Here is a 17,019-nt window from a genome sequence, read left to right as displayed (position 1 = left end):
TCTTCAGCCTCTGCGATGCCTCGCAGCTTGTTTTGGTAGGGCTTGTCCTCAGCGAGTTTCCACGTGTTACGGCCGCTGAGAAAGGCCGGTTCCATCTCAGCCCTGTGCTGCCGTACGGCACAGCTCTGCCCCACGCCTCCCCACCCCGCTGCTCCCAAACGTCGTCGTCGTCGCTCCTGCCCGTGCCGCCCCCCAGCGCCGCACCGGGAGCCGCGTGTGCCCCCCACGGCTCAGCACAGCTCCCCTTCCCCAGAGCGAAGCCCTCCTGCCGTTGGCAGAGCCGCTCGGCAGACCCGGACGGTGCCTGCGCCGAAGTGTGCGGGGGCACGGCTCCCAGTGCCCCCCCGAGCCAAGCAGGGGCCACAGAGGGTGAGGAGCTGCTGGCCGGGGTGGGGGCTGCGGGAGCTGCCCCTCACCCCCCTGCCCAGCCTCTCCCGGGGCTCTTGGCCAAGGGGCAGCCGTGGGTGCTGCGGGAATTCGGCCGCCTGCAAAGCCAAACCGTCGGGCTGAAGCTCAGGGCCTGGCCTCCCAAAACGCCCGGTGCCAGTCAGGGAGCAATACCCTGCCTCACTGGTGCCTCTCCCCAAAAGTCTGCCACCTCCAGAAAATGAGTGTTTTCTCCTAGGAACTGTTTCTGAAAGTGGTTCAAGTGGCTTCATCCACAGCTCACTGTGGGGAGTGTTTCAGGGGTTAATTAATTATCCTCACAGTTCACAAACAGATGCCTCATTCCCAAAATTGATTGCCAGCCTCCAGCTACCGGCTGCAGGTTCCTGACCGTTGCTCCCCGGGGATACTGGAGCCCCCAGCACCGGCGCCCACTCCCCGCGGTGGCAGCGGCACGGCGCAGCAGCTCCCACAGCAAGCTGGGGGGACGAGCCCCTTCCCCGGGCCGGGAGGTGCTTTCCCCACCCGCACCCCCTGCACGTCCCCCGTGCCCAGCATGGCTCCTGCTCCCCTGTGCGAGGACCCAACGTGAAGCCCCCCTACGTGAAGCCCACATCAAACCAGGCGCCGTCCCCGGGCACGTGCCCAGCCTGCTTGGGGGACGCTGCTTTCCGCTCCCTTAGCACGCTTCCTTTGAAGGGGCCCGTCTGGCCCGGGGGGCATCGCAGACGCTCCGTCTCCATCCTCATTTTCCACTCTGCTCATCTCGGCACCTCCGTGCCCTTCCAGGGGCTGAGGGGTACATTTATCCTGGGGTCACCGACCGAAGCACTGATGTTCTAACCAAGAGCACAGCTCTTGCCCCAGCCAAACTTTATCCTTTCTTTCTCCAAATCATTTTGATTTTGAACCAATCTGCATTCTGATTCTGGTTCCTAAGACCCCAGCTCTGCGTTGCCTGCAAGTCTGACCACCCCCCTCTCTGCTCCAGCCCTTTGCTAATGAAAATAATCACTCAGGGTCCCCACAGCACCCGCTGCTCCACCTCCCTCCTGCCTGGCCGCTCCCCAGATACGTTTATTCTTCACTTTCAGTATTTTCACCTTGCTGGTGAGGACAGAAAGCCTCGCAAGGCTCGTGGCACAGGGACTTCTCAAGAAGCCCCCGCGCTGCCCCTTTGGAGCTGGAAACATTCCCCCTTCCTCCCGTTTCCACCAGGACACAACTCACCGCTCCCCCGTAAAGGCAGGGGTGCTGGGGGTCAGGGTGCTGGGGGAGGGGGTCACAGGTGACCCCAGGCAGAAGCCCCCCACAGCAGAAGAGAGGGCCAGGAGGGCCGACACGGGGTGCCGTGGTGGGGGGAGCACAGCACCCCAGCGCAGGATGTGTCCCAGGCCAGCAGCGTGCCTGGGGGCAGCCGGTGGGGATGGTGGGGACAGAGCCAGGCCCCCACGCTGTGGGGACCCAGCTGCCCCCACCCAGCGACCCCCAGCCCCCCCTGGGTGACCCACTCCCGGTCTCCACCGCCGAGTGCCCAACATCGGCACCACACAGCACCAGGCGCCCTGACGCAGCCCGACCGGGTGCCGCAGCTGGGTGCTGCCGTCCGCGCATCAGGGACCCGGCTGTGGGGAGGGGACCCCGGTGTCCAGCCCAGCAGTGGTGCAGGCAGGGGTGCAGGCAGGTGCACAGGCAGCAGCAGGCGATGCCCTCGACCAGACCCTTTATTACAGAAGGGCTTTTACACAGCACAGACACACGCAGCCCCCCTCATGCACTGCCCCGGCCCCGCCGCGCTCCGGCCCCCACCCCACACCCCCGGGGGGCCGGGCGGGCAGTGGGTGTTGGGTGTTGCATAGAGAGGGGCCGGGTGGGCGATGGCCGACAGCGGGGCCGGGACCCCCCGCAGCGCCAGGGACCCCCCGCACCCCAGGGCCGGGCCGGGGCCCCATGGCAGGGGGCAAAGGGGGGCAGAGCCAGCCCGCCCCACGCCCCCGCCCGGGGCCACCCAGGGTCCTGCCCTGCCACCCCCCGAGCCACGGGGGCAGCGAGCCGCTGATCGGTCGCTCCTGTACATATTGCAGCAAGGTCTCAGCCCAACATTCGTCCCCAATAAATTAAAAAGGTCCGTGTCCTGGGGGTGGTTAAAAAGGCGCCGGCCGGGGTGGGGGGGTCACTCCTCGGGGGGCTCAGTCAGAAAGGGGGAAGTGACGGCGTGTGCCTGGGCGATGGCCGCCAGCTCCTTCAGGAACTCACTGAAGATGACGGCGCAGTAGACGGCGTTCTTGACGCGCAGCGCCTCGCTCTGCCGCTCGGCCGAGCCGCGGAACAGGGAGGCCCCGGCCAGGGCCTGCAGCACCTGCCCGTCCCGCACGTGCTGGAACGCGAGCTGTGCCGCCTGGCGCGCCCGCGTCGGGCTGTTGGTGTGCCGCAGGATCAGCTCCCCGATGGACGGCTTCCGGCTCTTCACTGCGGGCAACACGTCAGGCCTGCGCCGACGGCCCGGCCCCAGCACCCGGGGAGAGGCCCTGGGCCAGGCGGGGGCAGCCCCCAGCCCTTCATGCAGCCCCCAGCCCTCCGTACCACCCTTGGCCCCCTGTGCAACGCAACGTGCAGCCCCCGACCCTCCGCACGGCCCCCAGCCCCCTGTGCGACGCAACGTGCAGCCCCCGACCCTCCGCACGGCCCCCAGCCCCCTGTGCGACGCAACGTGCAGCCCCCAACCCTCCGCACGGCCCCCAGCCCCCTGTGCGACGCAACGTGCAGCTCCCAGCCTCCCTGCCCCCCCCCAGCCTGCCCTGCAATGCAGGGTGCAGCCCCCAGCCCTCCACGAAATGCAATATGGAGCCCCCCCACCCTCCCCACCACCCCAAACCCCCTGTGCAATGCCACCCGCAGCCCCCAGCCCTCTGCACAAGACCGAGCCCTTCGTGCAGCGTGACGCTGCAGCCCCCACCCCCCGTGCAATGCCATGCCACCCCCCAGCCCCGCGCGGTGCCCGCCAGTGCCGGCGTTGCCCACCCGCCCTCACCCAGGGTCTCGGTGCGGCGCAGGGAGGGCACCGCGCTCGGCGCATCCGACCAGTCCAGCTTCCCCCGGGCGATCAGGTACTTCTTGGCTTTGAAGAGCAGAGCCGGGAAATCCTCCTGGCTGGCGGCGAAGCTTTCGATCTTGTTCTTCACCGAGCCGAGGACCTGCGTGGCCAGGGAACGCCGTGTCGGCACAACCCGGGGCGGGGGGTCCCAGGCGGCCCCCGCCAGCCAGGACGTACCTGCAGCAGGGACTTGACGCTGGGCTGGAAGACCATGTTGGTGTTGAGGAGGAAGGAGCGCAGCAGGGGCTGGGGGTAGCAGGCCAGCTGGGCCACCAGCCCCGTCAGCAGGAAGTTGACGTAGAGCGAGTTGTGCAGCATGTTCTCCAGCTTCCCGAACAGCACCGAGACAAAGGGGCCTGCGGGGAGGGGGGGGGCGTGTTGGGCAGGGCTGCAGGCAGCAGGACCCCCCCGCACTGGCACCGGCCCCCCACCTGTGAAGGGCTGGCTGGGGGGCGGCCCCACCGCCCGCAGCGGGCTGGCCACCAGCTGGGCCAGGGGGTCCGGCGGCCGTGGCAGCACCCGCCCCACGGCGTCCCCCTCGGACAGGGCAGCAAAGCTGGCGAAGGCCTCCTCCTCCTCCTCCTCGCGGGACAGGGGCGGCTCGGAGGGGTCTGGGGGGGCGGGCAGGGCCCCACTGCTGCCACCGTTCTTCATCTCGGCCTCGATCTCCCGCAGCTCCTCGGTGAAGGCCTCGATGGTGACGCCGGCACCGTTGGGCTCGGCCGGTGCCCGGGCCATCAGCTCCTCGATCAGCGAGTCCACCGAGGGCAGCGGCTCCCAGCCTGGGGGCTGCGGCCGGGGGGCCGCGGCCCCATTCTGCGCCAGGACCGGCCGCTGCTCCTGCTCAGGGGAGTGCCCTGTGCCATCGCCCTCGCCCTGGGGACTCCGGCGCACCTTCTTCACCGCCACATCCCCCTCGGGCCGGCCCGGCTCCACCGGCCCGTGCGCCCCGTTCACCAGGGTCCCCGAGTCCCGGGTCTCAGGGCCAGGCCCCCCGCCGTGAGGCTCGCCACTGCCGGCACTGCTGCGGGGCCCCCCCTGCCCCTCCCTCGCCCCCTCCTCTGGCAGACCCCGCTTTTTAGTCCGCGGGGTGGGGGGCCCCGGGGGGCGTGGGGCGCCGAGGCAGTCAGGGCCGATGGGGGGGCTGCTGTCGGGCAGGGGAGCAGCACTGCTGGCGCTGGGCTCCTCGCCGTCGTAGGGTGCCGACCAGACGCGGCAGGCCCAGGCGCAGCGGTCGATGCTGTGGCGTGCGTCCCGCAGGTACTCCAGGTAGTTCCTGTCCAGCTCCGACACCTCCTCCCACCTGCCGGCCCGGTGGCAGGGGCTGCCGGACGGCGTGCTGGGGGAGCGCGGCGTGGGGCTGGCCGCCTCGGGGGCCGCGCTCTGCTGCCGCATGAAGAAGGAGAGCCGGGATGGCGTGGAGGGCTTCGGCACCGTCACCACGGAGGAGGCGTCCACGTTGGGGCTGCCGTGGCCTGCACACGATGGCACGGAGGGGGCTCAGCATGGAGCTGGGGGCGGCAGCCGTGCGGCACAGCCAGGGATCCGGGGGGACGCCGGTACCGTACCCTTGGACCAGGCGGCATGCTCCTCCTCCCGGTCAGGCGGCGGCAGGCTCTCGGGACGGCAGCACCGCGGGATGAGGGAGAGGAACTTGGCGGCTGTCTTCCCATAGATGTCCAGGTCCCGGACCGCCCGCTTCTGGCTCAGCATGACATGGCTGCAGGGCAGCAGGTACCTGGGGGGGCACGGGGCTGCACGCCGGGGCAGGGGGACACGTGCAGGGGAGCGGGAGGTGGCTGGGGATGGGGGATCCCGCTGGACCCCGCGGCCACCCCACTGACACAGCCAGGGGCAACACCTTGGGCCACGTCCCACAGGAGCCTCCCCGGGCGTGGAGCAGCGGCAGGTCGGCCCCCGGCACCGGCGGCACGGGGCAGGTTACCTGAGCACCAGCTGCAGCATCACGTCCTCGCAGTTGAGGCTGAGCAGCGTCCGGAAGAGGCTCAGGGACACCATGCAGAGCTGCGCACAGGGCGGGGGTGAGGGAGCTGCAGCGGGGAGGGGGCACCACGGCCAGGCCGCAGCTCGGGGGGCTGTGGGGGGGCTCAGCGCCTCTCACCCGGGAGTTGCTGTTGATGCGGCCCACGAGGGTGTCGAGGATGGTGCTGTTGTCGTGGCGGTGCAGCAGGACGAAGCGCAGGAAGGTTTTCAGCAGAGCCGTCTCGCTGACGCTGCGCAGGAACAGGTCCAGGTAGGCTGTGCTGGCGATCATCTCCTCGATGGAGGTCTGCGGGCAGCAGCGGCTGGGTGCGGGGCTGGGCCACGCGGGACCCTCGCCCCCGGTGGGGACCCCTGCCCACCCACGCAGGCAGAAGTACAGGCAGGAAACCTCCCACCCCAACAGCGGCACGCCCGTTGCAGACAGGGCCCTCACCTTGTGCAGCGCCGGCCCCATGACGGGCACAAGGAACCCGTTGTGGACGTAGTCCACCAGCTGCTTCTGCACCAGGGGGTGGGCGACCTGCAGAGCGAGGGGGGTGTCAGGGCCGCGGCCAGCCCTGCCCAGCGTCGGCGGCCCCCCGGCCCTACCTGGATGACGGCGTTGCAGAACTCCAGCGAGTTCATGAAGAGGACGAGGGAGGAGACACCGATCCAGTCCTCGCGGCGCAGGAAGTGCCAGTCGTCCCCCCGCACCTCGATCTTGCGGGGCAGGGAGGAGTACAGGGCGCTCAGGCCCGTGGCCAGGACCTGAGGGGGACGGCCGGCACTCAGCTCCCCCTGCCACGAAGCTGTGGCGCAGGGCAGCCGGCACAGGGACAGCTGCCGCAGTGCCGCGCTCAGCCGAGCCCACCCATCCGATGACACCCAGCCTGGGTGCGGACAGGAAGGAGCTGCACTCTGCCAGGCCGGGAGGAGAGCGGCGGCGGGGCAGGGCAGGTAGCAGGAGCAAAGCTGGTGCAGATGGCTGCAGTGCTGCCCCAGCACATGCCACGGAGCCCTGGCATGAGCCCTGCCTGCAACACTTCTGCCTGCACTGCTCCTGCCTGCCCAGGTCCCCTGCCACCAGCCCTGCCTGCACCGCTCCTGCCTGCCAGCTGCCGGAGTCTCAGGGTCTCCAGCCGCTCGACCCAGCCATCCTCCTCCAAACACCAGCCCCACAGGAAACCTGCGCGGCTCCACCCCGGTTCAAAGCAGGGAAGCTTTGCCGGGCCCCACGTCCCCCACCAAGCCCTCCATCTCCAGCCCTCCCTGCTCCAGGCCCAGGCTCCAGCAGCTGCAGCCAAGCCGGCACCGGAGTTCCTGGGGGGGACCAGCCAGGTCCCAGCACCGCTGCGGGGAGGGGGACATTGCGCCGGGTCAGCACGGCCGCCCCCAGCCGTACCGGGCAGAAGTAGGAGTTGTCGGTGATGGACTTGGCCACGGCGTGGTTGCTGGCGGACATGGCCATGATGAGCAGCAGCGCATCCCTGGCCTGCTGCCCCAGGACACCCTCGTGGTGGATGAAGGGGATGAGGAGGGAGAAGATGATGAGGTTGGCGGGGCCCTGGTCCGTGTGGCTGTGGAAGAAGAGCTCCAGGATGGAGGGCTCCTTGGCCACGGAGACGCAGAGCTGGTTGAGCAGCAGGACGAGGCTGTTCTCCAGCGGGGCGGAGGTGGGCTCGGCGCAGAGGCTGAGCAGCCGCAGCAGCGGTGTGAGCACCGGCTTGTGCCGCAGCAGGGGCTGCCGGGCCTGGCTGATGAGCATCTCATAGAGCTTCAGCTGCTCCACCTTGCGCTCCTCGGTGAAGTCTCCCTGCAGGTGCCAGCACAGCAGCCGCTCCAGCAAGTTCTCCGAGGCCACGAACTCCAGGATGGGCCCCCGGGACGCCTCCCCCCACGGCCGGTCCTCCGCCAGCAGGTTCAGCATCTGGTAGGTGTTGTTGCGCACGGCGCTGAGGTCATCGGGGGCCGGTTTGCACCCACGCCGCTCCAGGATGCGCAGGACCTGGCAGGGGGGAACACGGCGGCAGCGGTGCTGAGTGCCGGGCAGAAGGGGGGGGTCCCCGCTGCCGTCCCCATGCCCCGTCCCCTGCCTGCTCACCTGGGACCAGTGGTTCTTGAAGACCATGAGGCAGGTCTCGGGGTCGGCCGTGACGGGGCTCTGCAGGCTGGCGCTGCGGGGGGCACGCTGCCCGGCCGCCCGCGGGTTCAGCTTGCTCAGCCAGCTCATCCTCTCCATCGGCACGGCGGGGGACGGTCACGGGCAGCAACAGGGCACCCCGCGGGCCGGGCCGGATCCGACTGCTGCTTGGCGGCGCCGCGGGGGCACGGGGGAGCGGGCGGGATGCGGGGCCTCTCTCTCCATGCTGCTGTTGCCCCGGGCTGTGCTGTGGGGAGAGCAACGGCTGAGAGCCCCCACGGTCCCTGGGGCACCCAGTGCTGCCGTGGCACTCGACCCCGTGCCCAGGGGACAGGGAGCAAGAGGGAGGGAGGGAGAGAGGGCAGGCAGCCCAGCAGCATATCCTGGGATGCACAGGATCGTTTTGGTCATGTCCCCAGCCCAGGACCCCCCCGTACCGATCCTGCCCCACAGCAATACGGCTGGCGAATGCACCAGCCCTGTCCTGCCTGCGCCTGAGCTCCCTGCCCTGCCTTGTCCAGGGGCAGCTGCCTGTTTGCCTGCATCGCACTCCGCCACCAAACCCCCCCCCCCTCCATGGGGGACCCGGCACCCAGAGGTGCTGGCCGGGGAAGCTGCTCCAGGACAGGGACGCAGCAGGCAGCCATGCTGCCCGCACCCCCATGTTTGTCTTGGACGGGCCGGCGCGGCCGCAGCCCTGCCAGCGCGGCAGTGGGGGACGGATCCCAGCCGAGGGCAGCCAGTGCCCTGGAGAAGCGTCACCTTGCGGTGCTCGGGCGGCTGGGAGGGCAGCGCCGTGGGGCTGCCGCACCATCCCAGAGCCAGAGCCCAGGAAGAGGGTGAGGAGCCAGCACTGTGCCGCAGGACGGGCAGGCAGAGCTCACGGCAGGGGAGCAGCACGGGGCAATCCCTCGCAGGGATGGGCAGCGATCACCCCGCTGAACGCTGCCAGCTCAGCCACGGCCACAGGCACGGCAGGGCAGGGCACCGCAGGAGGAGCGAGCCAGGCAGGGAGGTGCCAGGGAAGCGCTCGAGGGCTGAGCAGCCTTGGCATAGCACGCAGCCGGCACAGCACACAGCCAGGACGGTGCTGGCCCCAGGCCCCAGAGCCAAGAGGGAGCACGCGGAAGCAAAGTTGGCACCAACACTGTCCCGCAGCCCCGCAGCCCCGCACCCGGCACAGCTCCCCGGGTCCCTCCCCACAGGGCGGCGGCACAGGGCAGAGCAGCCGCGACACCTACCTCGGTGAGCAGGGCCCAGTGCCGCGGCGGCACGCAGGAGCCGGCAGCAGCACCGATCCCAGCGGCTTTGCCCCACAAGGTGCTGCCAGACCCGAGTCAGCCCCAAAAGGACGCTCGCTGCAGAAGGGGCCAGCTGCCAAGGCGCTGCCGGGGGCTGACCCCAGGCCCGGCAGGAGGAAGACGTGCCGGAGTGTCAGGCTGCCGGGAGCTGGGCCGAGGAAGAGGAAGGGCGAGCGTGCCGGGGCGGCACAGGCCGGGAAGGCTCTGGCTGCCGGCACTGCCTCCACGCCCAGCTCCGCACTTTGAACCCGGCAGCCAGCCCAGCCCGCGGCACCCAGCCTGGGAGTACGGGGAGCACCCGGCAGCCAGCCGGGACAGCCGCCGGACCCACAGCGAACAGCCAGCGGGACTGAGGGCCCAGCAGCAGCCAACCCGGGGGGCTCAGCCCCCCAACAACTGCAGCAGGGCCTTGTGCAACAGCAGCCACGCAGAAGGAGGGAGGGGAAGGAGGCGTCCCCGGAGCCACTGCCTGGGCGGGGGGACACCCGTGGACCCCTTGCACCGCGCCGAGCACAGGTCCCGCTTGGCGCCTTCCCCCCAACTGCAGCATCTCAGCCCCGCCACGGCTATCGCCACTGTGACGGTGACCAGCAGATACCTGCGAGGCCAGCGGCACAGGCTGTCCCTGTCCCTCAGAGGTGGGATCCCCCATCCCCACCCAGACCCACCAGCGGTCCTGTGCCAGGGACAGGGCTCCACGCACCAGCACCAATGCCAGCACCTCCCCGGCCCACCCAGCCCAGGGTCTGGTCCCCAGCCCTGCCTGCACCCCGGCTCCATCCCACACTGCTCCAGCCCACCCAGCTCTGTCCCACGCCGGACACGGCGCACACCAGACACGGCACACACTCCCCATCCTGCACAAGGAAACCAGGACAGCGGCGAGGCCGGACAGCGGGCTGCCATCAAAACCAGAGCCTGTGGTGGGACGTGCGAGCTGGTCAGGGCTGACCCCCCAGCTGGGCTGGGGTGCTGACCCACTCCAGGGCCCATGCAGGAGGCCGAGCACGGTGCCGGCAGTCAGGGCACAGGGGAGGCCGAGGGGCCAGCACACAGAGCCAAAACCCTTCGGGGAGGCATCAGCCACCTTCAGGGCATAGCCCCAGGGCCGGGGGGCACAGGCAGGACCCCCAGGCAGGAGCACGGCAGGAGGTGGCAGCGGCTCCTAAAAGTGAAATCCTCGGTGTCACAAACGTGAGCTTGCCCGGCACAAGGGCTGATGGACAGTGCGGCACAAAGTGACACCATGAGCGGCGCTGACGGTGCACCCATGGATGGTGCGGCACCACGCCAGCACCCAGGAGCCGGTGGGGACATTTATAGGGCCCCACAGCCCGGCACCACTGGGGCCCACCATGGCGTGGGGACGGGCACGGAGCGCCATGCTGCCCTGGGAGCTGCCCGCTCCCACCGCTGCCGGGTCCCTAGGGAGCCTGGGGCGGGGGCTGCCCCAGGAGAAGCCGCTGCAGCCCCACAGTGCCCGTCCCAGAGCCCCCGCACTGTGCAGCCCCCGCCAACCCCTTCAGCAGCGCTAGGAAGCACAACAGAGCTGAGCCGGCGCCAGCAGCCCCCGCGCTGACAGCCCCAGCTGCCCGGCCCTGCCAGAAATAACCTCCTCGGGCGGCCGGGCAGCACGCGCCACGGGGACAGCCGGAGCGGGGCCGGGTGCCACGCATGCCGAGCACAGCCGGCATGCCGGAGCGTGCCGGGCAGGGGGGCAGGCACACAACTCTCCCCAGGGATGGCAGCCTGGAGCAGGGGACGTGGCTGGGAGCAGCCCCACAGCACGGCGAGTCACCGCGGCCCCGCCGGTGGCACACATACACCGGTGCGTGGCAAGGGCCAGTGAGCAGCCGGTACAAGGCACACGACACGGAGAAGGTGGGCTCCCCTGGGACATGGCCCCACGGCAGAGGGGACAGCGGGGCTCCCATGGCAGCAGGGAAACGAAAGCGGCCATTAAAGAAAACCCAAACCGCAAAAGGCAGAAAAAGGGAAGTTGACTGTGGCAGGGCCGGAGCAGGGACAGCCAGAAGCCAACATGGGCAGGGCAGGGTCCTGGCACTTTCTCAAAGTACGTTAACGAGACGGACGAAGCCCCTGGGCAGCCGAGCACAGCGGTGCCGGCAGCAGGCGCACACCCCTCCTGCGGTTCAGGCAGCAGCCAGGTGTATTTATACCATGGCACAACTGGTGTCCCGTTCCAGCACGGGTGAGGTGCGACTGCAGTTACTAAAGTTAGACCTCACTGAAGGCCAGGGCGCCGGGATGAGGCCCCAGCAGACCAGCCTCCGGCAGGGGCAGCACCCAGCACACCAGCACCGTGGCTCAGGCCCCACGCCAGGCTGCCTGGTGCGGTGTCACCGCACGAGCCCCTCACAGGGTCTGGCAAAGCAGGTTGGGGGACGAGCCAGAGCAGATGGAAGCAATCGCCAGGGTGGGGATTGGAAGGCGAAGCCCAGCGGCACGTGCCGCAGCCACACAGCAGGTACAAGGGCAGGCAGCCCCATGGCTGGGCTGGCCAGGGACCCGTCTGCCATGCCACAGCGCCGAGAGCCGGGACTCGCCAGCTCCATCCTGGCACCTGGAGCAGGAGGGAGCCTCCTCACCCCAGCCTCAGCTCCCCACACACGCAGAGCAGACCCAGCCACCAGCCAAGACCCACCAGGGTAGGGCACGGTGCCACTGAGCCTGCCCGTGTGCCGGGAGCCCATCCTTTGCCCGGCAGCAGCCTCCTGGGCCGGTCTGCAGTGAGGCGTCCCGGCTGCAGGAGAGCACGCTCCCGCGCGGAGGAGGCAGGTCCTGCTCGCAGGCAGCTCATGTCTGGTGGCCGGGGATGCGGGGAGGCAGCCGGTGTGCTGCCGTGGCAGGGGCAGCGGCGGTGCCGGGAGCATGGCCGCCCACCTCAGCCCCCAACCCACGCACCAGAGCCCAAGCCGAGCGCCCTGACGCTGCTCCCGGCGAGGCCAAGGCCCCGCAGCCGGCTGCCTACACCCGCTGCCAGGCCAGAGGCGCCAGGCCGGCAGCTCGGCCCCATCTCGCTGCCGGGCGGCACCATCCCACCAAAACCTCCGGTCCCAGCGCAGGGGCCGGCAATGGCAGCGACCAGGAGCCCGAGAGCCGGGTGCTGCCGCGGCGTCAGCACCGGGGAGCCCGTCCAGCCGCCACCGGCCCCGCAGCTGCCCCTGGCACAGACGCCCACTGGGCCGGCACGTCCCCGGTGCCCGGCGGACACCACACCCCCGGTGCCCGGAGCTGCCGGACCCCCCGGCCGGGCCCGGGCCCCCCCCCAGCGCTCACCCCAGCACCTGCGGGTGCTACTCGCCCTGCCCGGGGCACAGCCGCCTACCTGGGGTCAAGGTCGCGGCGGGTCCGGTCCCGGTCCCGGTCCCATCAGCGCCGCACCTGCGGAGGGAGAGCAGCCGTCGGACCGGGCCCGGCCACCCCCGGCCGCCCCCCGGCAGCGCGGCCCAGCCCAGGCCCCGGCACGGCCGGTCCCCGCCCCGGCTCACGGCACCACGTACCCCCGGGAGCGGGGCACCCCCGGGACGCGGCCCGGCCCGCACCCCCCGCACGGGGACACCGGGGCCCGCGAAGCCCCGCACGGCCAAGGGCAGGCGGCGGTCCGGGCGCCCCGTTACAGCCGGCAGAAGGGCGCCCGCCGAGCCCGGCGCAGCCTCGCCGAGCCCTGACCGGCCCCGCGGCGGGCGGCCCCGGTCCTTCCCGGCCAGGCCCCGCCGCCCCCCCGCCCGCCCGGCCCCGCCGCTCACCGGCCGCCCCCGCTGCGGGCCCCGCGCGCCCGCCGCCATCTTCCCGCCGCCGCCCGACGCACCGGCCGCGCAGGCCCCGCCCACGGCCCCGCCCCGCCCGCCTCGGTAGGCGGGGCCCAGCTCCCCGGGGCTCGGTGGGGCCCGGCGCTCCGGAGCGCTCATTGGCTGCGCCGCGCCCGGGGCGGGGCTAGGGGGCGGGGCCTGGGCTACGGCGGGGTCGGGCGGGACGAGGGGGTCTAGGGGCGCGCGGCGCGCGGAAACCGGGTAACAGCGCCGGGTAACCCCCGAACCGGGTAACCCCCACACCGGGTAACCCCCGAACCGGGTAACCCCCACACTGGGTAACCCTGCACCGGGTAACCCCCGAACCGGGTAACCCCCGCACCGGGTAACCCCCGCACCGGGTAACCCCCGAACCGGGTAACCCTGCTCCGGGTAACCCCCACACTGGGTAACCCTGCACCGGGTGACCCCCGAACCGGGTAACCCCTGCACCGGGTGACCCCCACACCAGATAACCCCCACACTGGGTAACCATGCACCGGCTGACCCTGCACTGGGTAACCCCCACACCGGGTAACCCCCACACCGGGTAACCCTGCACCGGGTAACCCTGCACCGGGTAACCCCCGAACCAAGTAACCCCCACACTGGGTAACCCTGCACCGGGTGACCCCTGCACCGGGTGACCCCTGCACCAGGTAACCCCCGAACCGGGTAACCCCCGCACTGGGTAACCCTGCACCGGGTAACCCTGCACTGGGTGACCCCCACACCGGGTGACCCCTGAACCGGGTAACCCCAGGACAGGGTAACCCCAGCACCAGGTAACCCCCCTCACCAGGCACCCCCTGCACCGGGTAACCCCCAAAACAGGTAACCCCCGCACTGGGCAGCGGGCACCTCCTGCACAGGACACCCCCTGCCCCAGGTACCCCTGCACCAGGCACCGTTCCGGCACTGTGCACCACGTACCGGGAACTGCCACCGTGTCTTGCCGATGGCACCGCCCGGCACCGGCCTTTGGGCACCAGAGCCTGCCCTTGGCCCCAGGCAAGGGGCAGCAGGTACCAGCACCGCGGCCGCCCTGGGGCCCTGCCCCCGTACCGAGAGCCACGGCCCCAGCAGCAGGCACGGGGCAACGCACCAGGCACTGGGTGCCGTCCTGGTCACGGGCAACCGGGCCGCACGGCGCACTGTGCCCCCGCTGTGCCCACCTGCAGCGCACCAGGGACACCCTGCCCCGGGCTCTGTGCCGCCCCGGCTCTGCCACCCCGCACACCCCTGCACGGCCCCGGAGCCGCAGCCTGCAGCCCTGCCCAGAGCAGCCCTGACCCCGGCGCTGGTTGTTTCGGGGGGCCACACGTGCCCCCACCCACCAGCAGCGTGGCCAGGATCCGGCTCTGTCCATCTGCACCCAAACTCGGCCCAGGGGCCCCCGCACCACCCCACGGCACATCCCCCTCCGGTCTGCCACAGCCCCCAGCAAAGCCAGGCAACAGCTCTGCCGCCCCGGTGTGCCCTGCGTGGCTGGCGATGCGCCTGCCTGCAGCCCCGGCGTCCCGGCGGGCCCCTGAGCGCCCCGGGGAGCCCCACGTTGCCAGGATGCGCCCGGTGCTGGCAGAGCCACGCGGCTGAGTCCTGCCGAGGGACCACGCTCGGTGCGGCGGCTGGGCTGCAGCACCCAGTGGGTGCCCAGGGACGGGTGCAGGACCCTCACCAGCACTCACACTCGCGGCGCAGGATGCACAGCCTCAGCTCCCTGCTGTCCCGCCGCTGGGTTTGGCCCCAGCCACGCGGCACCACCGGGCTCGTCGCCACAGCCGAATCTGGCGCCGGACACACCTGGGGGTGAGCAGGGCACGGCTGCCCACCGTGGGGCCCGAGGTGGGAGCACGCGGCAGGGACCCCCCTCCGTCCTGTGGGAGCTGCAGGCTCAGAGCACCCTGTGCCACGGCGAGGGGCCGGCTGAGCCAAGGAGCCGCCAGCAGCAGGGGCACGGTGTGGGGCTGGTGGGGGCCGGGGCCGGGCATGGGGCAGCCCTGAGGTCCCTCTGCCTCCCCCGGCAGCGCCATTGCCCCCTGGGGCTGGACCCTGGACCCCTCCGGAGACTGGTACTACTGGTGGATCAGCATCATGGCACTGCCCATCCTCTACAACTGGATCATCCTCATCTGCAGGTGCCCGGCCGGGCGCGGGGCGAGGGTGGGCCCCGGGGGGCTGGGGGGTGGCACAGGTCGTCCTGGTGCCCGTCAGCACCGTCCCAGCCCGGTGACGCCGCCAGGTCCTGCTTCCCCGACCTGCAGGAGCAGCACACGGTGCTGTGGCTGAGCCTGGACTACCTCAGCGACACGCTCTACCTGCTGGACATCGCCGTGCGCCTCCACACCGGTCTGTGCCCGCGCCCCGATGTGCCCCTGTCCCCGGCACGCCCCGGCACGCCCCGGCCACGCCCTGGCCCCCCACCTGCCCACAATTACACACACGAACGCACACTAACCTGTGTGCACAGACGTGTTTGTGTGCACGCACATGCACAGGCATGTGTGCGCTCACGGCTACACGCAGACAGCCGTGCATCATGCGCACACACATATGCATGCCCGTGTCTACATGCACACACACGCGTGTGTGCATCCATCCACACGTCAGACCGTCACACACCCAGCAGGCACAGCCCTCACCATGGGGAGGTGCCTGGGGGGTGCTCTGGGGTCCTGGCACCCACGGCTGGCCCCTCGGCCCCGCAGGCAGCACAGGGGACCCCCAGCCCCCAGCAACGTCCCACACGACGCCCGTCCTGGGGTCCCTGCCAGGGGAACCAGGCCCAGGGACCCCCCTGCGCCCCGTCCCTGCCACCCACTCAGTCCTCTGCCACCGACCTCCTCCCTGAGCCACCCCGGGCCCGCCATACCTCCCTCGGGACCCCCGCTCGCCGGAGACACCTCCGTGCCAGCGTGCCCCCCAGGCAGCCAGCCGGGTCCTGACCCGCCGCCCCCCAGGCTTCCTGGAGGACGGCATCCTGGTGCGGGACCGTGGCCGGATCCGGCGGCGCTACCTGCGCTCCACATCCTTCCCCTGGGACGTGGCCGCGGTGCTGCCCACCGACCTGCTCTACCTGCGCCTGGGCCCGGGGGTGCCGGCGGTGCGTGCTAACCGCTGCCTGCGGGTGCCGCGGCTCTTCGAGGCCTTCGACCGCCGGGAGACGCGCACGGCCCACCCCAACGCCTTCCGTGTCGCCAAGCTGATGCTCTACGTCTTCGTCACCATCCACTGGCACGGCTGCCTCTACTTCGCCCTCTCGTCCTGGCTGGGGCTGGGCGCCGATGCCTGGGTCTGCCCCAACGCCAGCCGCCCCGGCTTCGCCCGCCCGCTGCGGCAGTACCTCCACAGCTTCTACTTCTCCACCCTCATCCTCGCCACCGTGGGCGACACGCCGGAGCCCCAGCGCGAGGAGGAGTTCCTCTTCGTCACCGCCGGCTTCCTCCTGGCCGTGCTGGGCTTCGCCACCATAACGGGCAGCATCAGCTCCGTCATCTCCAACAGGAACGCGGCCGACGCCGCCTTCTACCCCGACCCCGAGCCGGTGCGGCGCTACCTGCGGGCGCGGGGCGCGGGCGGGTGGTTGGCACGGCGGGTGGCCCGCTGGCACCAGCACCTGCGGGCGCAGAGGAAGCTGCCGGAGCAGGCGGTGCTGCAGCACCTTCCGCGGGGGCTGCGGGCCGAGGTGGCGGCCAGCGTCCACCTCCCGGCCCTGCGCCGCGTCGGCCTCTTCCAGAGCTGGGAGCGTGGCGTGCTGCAGCAGCTGGTGCTGCGGCTGCGGCCCCAGGTCTTCGGCCCCGGCGAGTTCGTCTGCCGCAGGGGCGATGTGGGCCGCGAGATGTACTTCGTCCGTGAGGGGCGGCTGGCCGTGGTGGCGGAGGACGGCATCACGCAGCTCGCCGTCCTGGGTGAGGGGCTCTACTTCGGGGAGATCAGCCTCATCAACATCAAAGGTGAGCCCCCTTGCCCCGCCACAGCCCCCCGGCACCCCCGGCCTCACCACAGCCCCCCGCCTCCCCAGGAAACACCTCAGGGAACCGGCGCACAGCCAACATCATGAGCATCGGCTACTCGGACCTCTTCTGCCTCTCCAAGGAGGACCTAGCGGAGGTGCTCGCCGAGTTCCCCAGCGCCCGGGCCATGATGGAGGCGAAGGGCCGCGAGCTCCTGCTGCGCATGGGCAAGCTGGACGTGCACGCCGAGGCGGCAGCGGCGGCAGCGGCAGAGGAGGCCGAGTGCCGGACACAGGCACTGGAGACGGCCCTGGAGGGCTGCAGACCCGGGCAGCCCGGCTGCTGGCCC

The 17,019-nt window shown here is 71.1% G+C and overlaps 2 protein-coding genes across 2 annotated transcripts; one reads left to right on the top strand and one right to left on the bottom strand.

The window, feature by feature from the left end:
- Window positions 1–2,099: 2,099 nt before the first annotated feature.
- On the bottom strand, window positions 2,100–12,773 carry LOC129200287 (FHF complex subunit HOOK interacting protein 1B-like). Its single transcript, XM_054811605.1, has 13 exons — window positions 12,676–12,773; window positions 12,255–12,310; window positions 7,566–7,851; window positions 6,867–7,469; window positions 6,074–6,232; window positions 5,919–6,005; window positions 5,604–5,771; window positions 5,427–5,506; window positions 5,050–5,219; window positions 3,913–4,956; window positions 3,659–3,837; window positions 3,419–3,581; window positions 2,100–2,856 (listed from the first exon to the last, which is right to left on the bottom strand). Exons 3-13 carry the CDS (start codon window positions 7,701–7,703, stop codon window positions 2,561–2,563), a joined length of 3,087 nt encoding a protein of 1,028 aa, XP_054667580.1. The 5' UTR covers window positions 7,704–7,851; window positions 12,255–12,310; window positions 12,676–12,773; the 3' UTR covers window positions 2,100–2,560.
- A 438-nt stretch (window positions 12,774–13,211) lies between these two features.
- LOC129200285 (cyclic nucleotide-gated cation channel alpha-4-like) lies at window positions 13,212–17,016 on the top strand (the record flags this gene model as incomplete). The annotated part of the gene is given in 6 exon segments (XM_054811602.1): window positions 13,212–13,267; window positions 14,745–14,855; window positions 14,960–15,066; window positions 15,678–16,670; window positions 16,739–16,984; window positions 16,987–17,016. Coding segments are annotated over 6 exon segments (1,543 nt in total), but the record flags the coding sequence as incomplete, so codon positions are not given.
- Between the last annotated feature and the right edge of the window lie 3 nt (window positions 17,017–17,019).

This window comes from Grus americana, unplaced genomic scaffold (genome assembly GCF_028858705.1).
Source record: "Grus americana isolate bGruAme1 unplaced genomic scaffold, bGruAme1.mat H_30, whole genome shotgun sequence".
In the NCBI taxonomy this organism is placed as follows: domain Eukaryota; kingdom Metazoa; phylum Chordata; class Aves; order Gruiformes; family Gruidae; genus Grus; species Grus americana.
The sequence above is the reverse complement of the archived record's forward strand: the minus strand, read 5'-3'. Positions and strand labels throughout refer to the sequence as shown.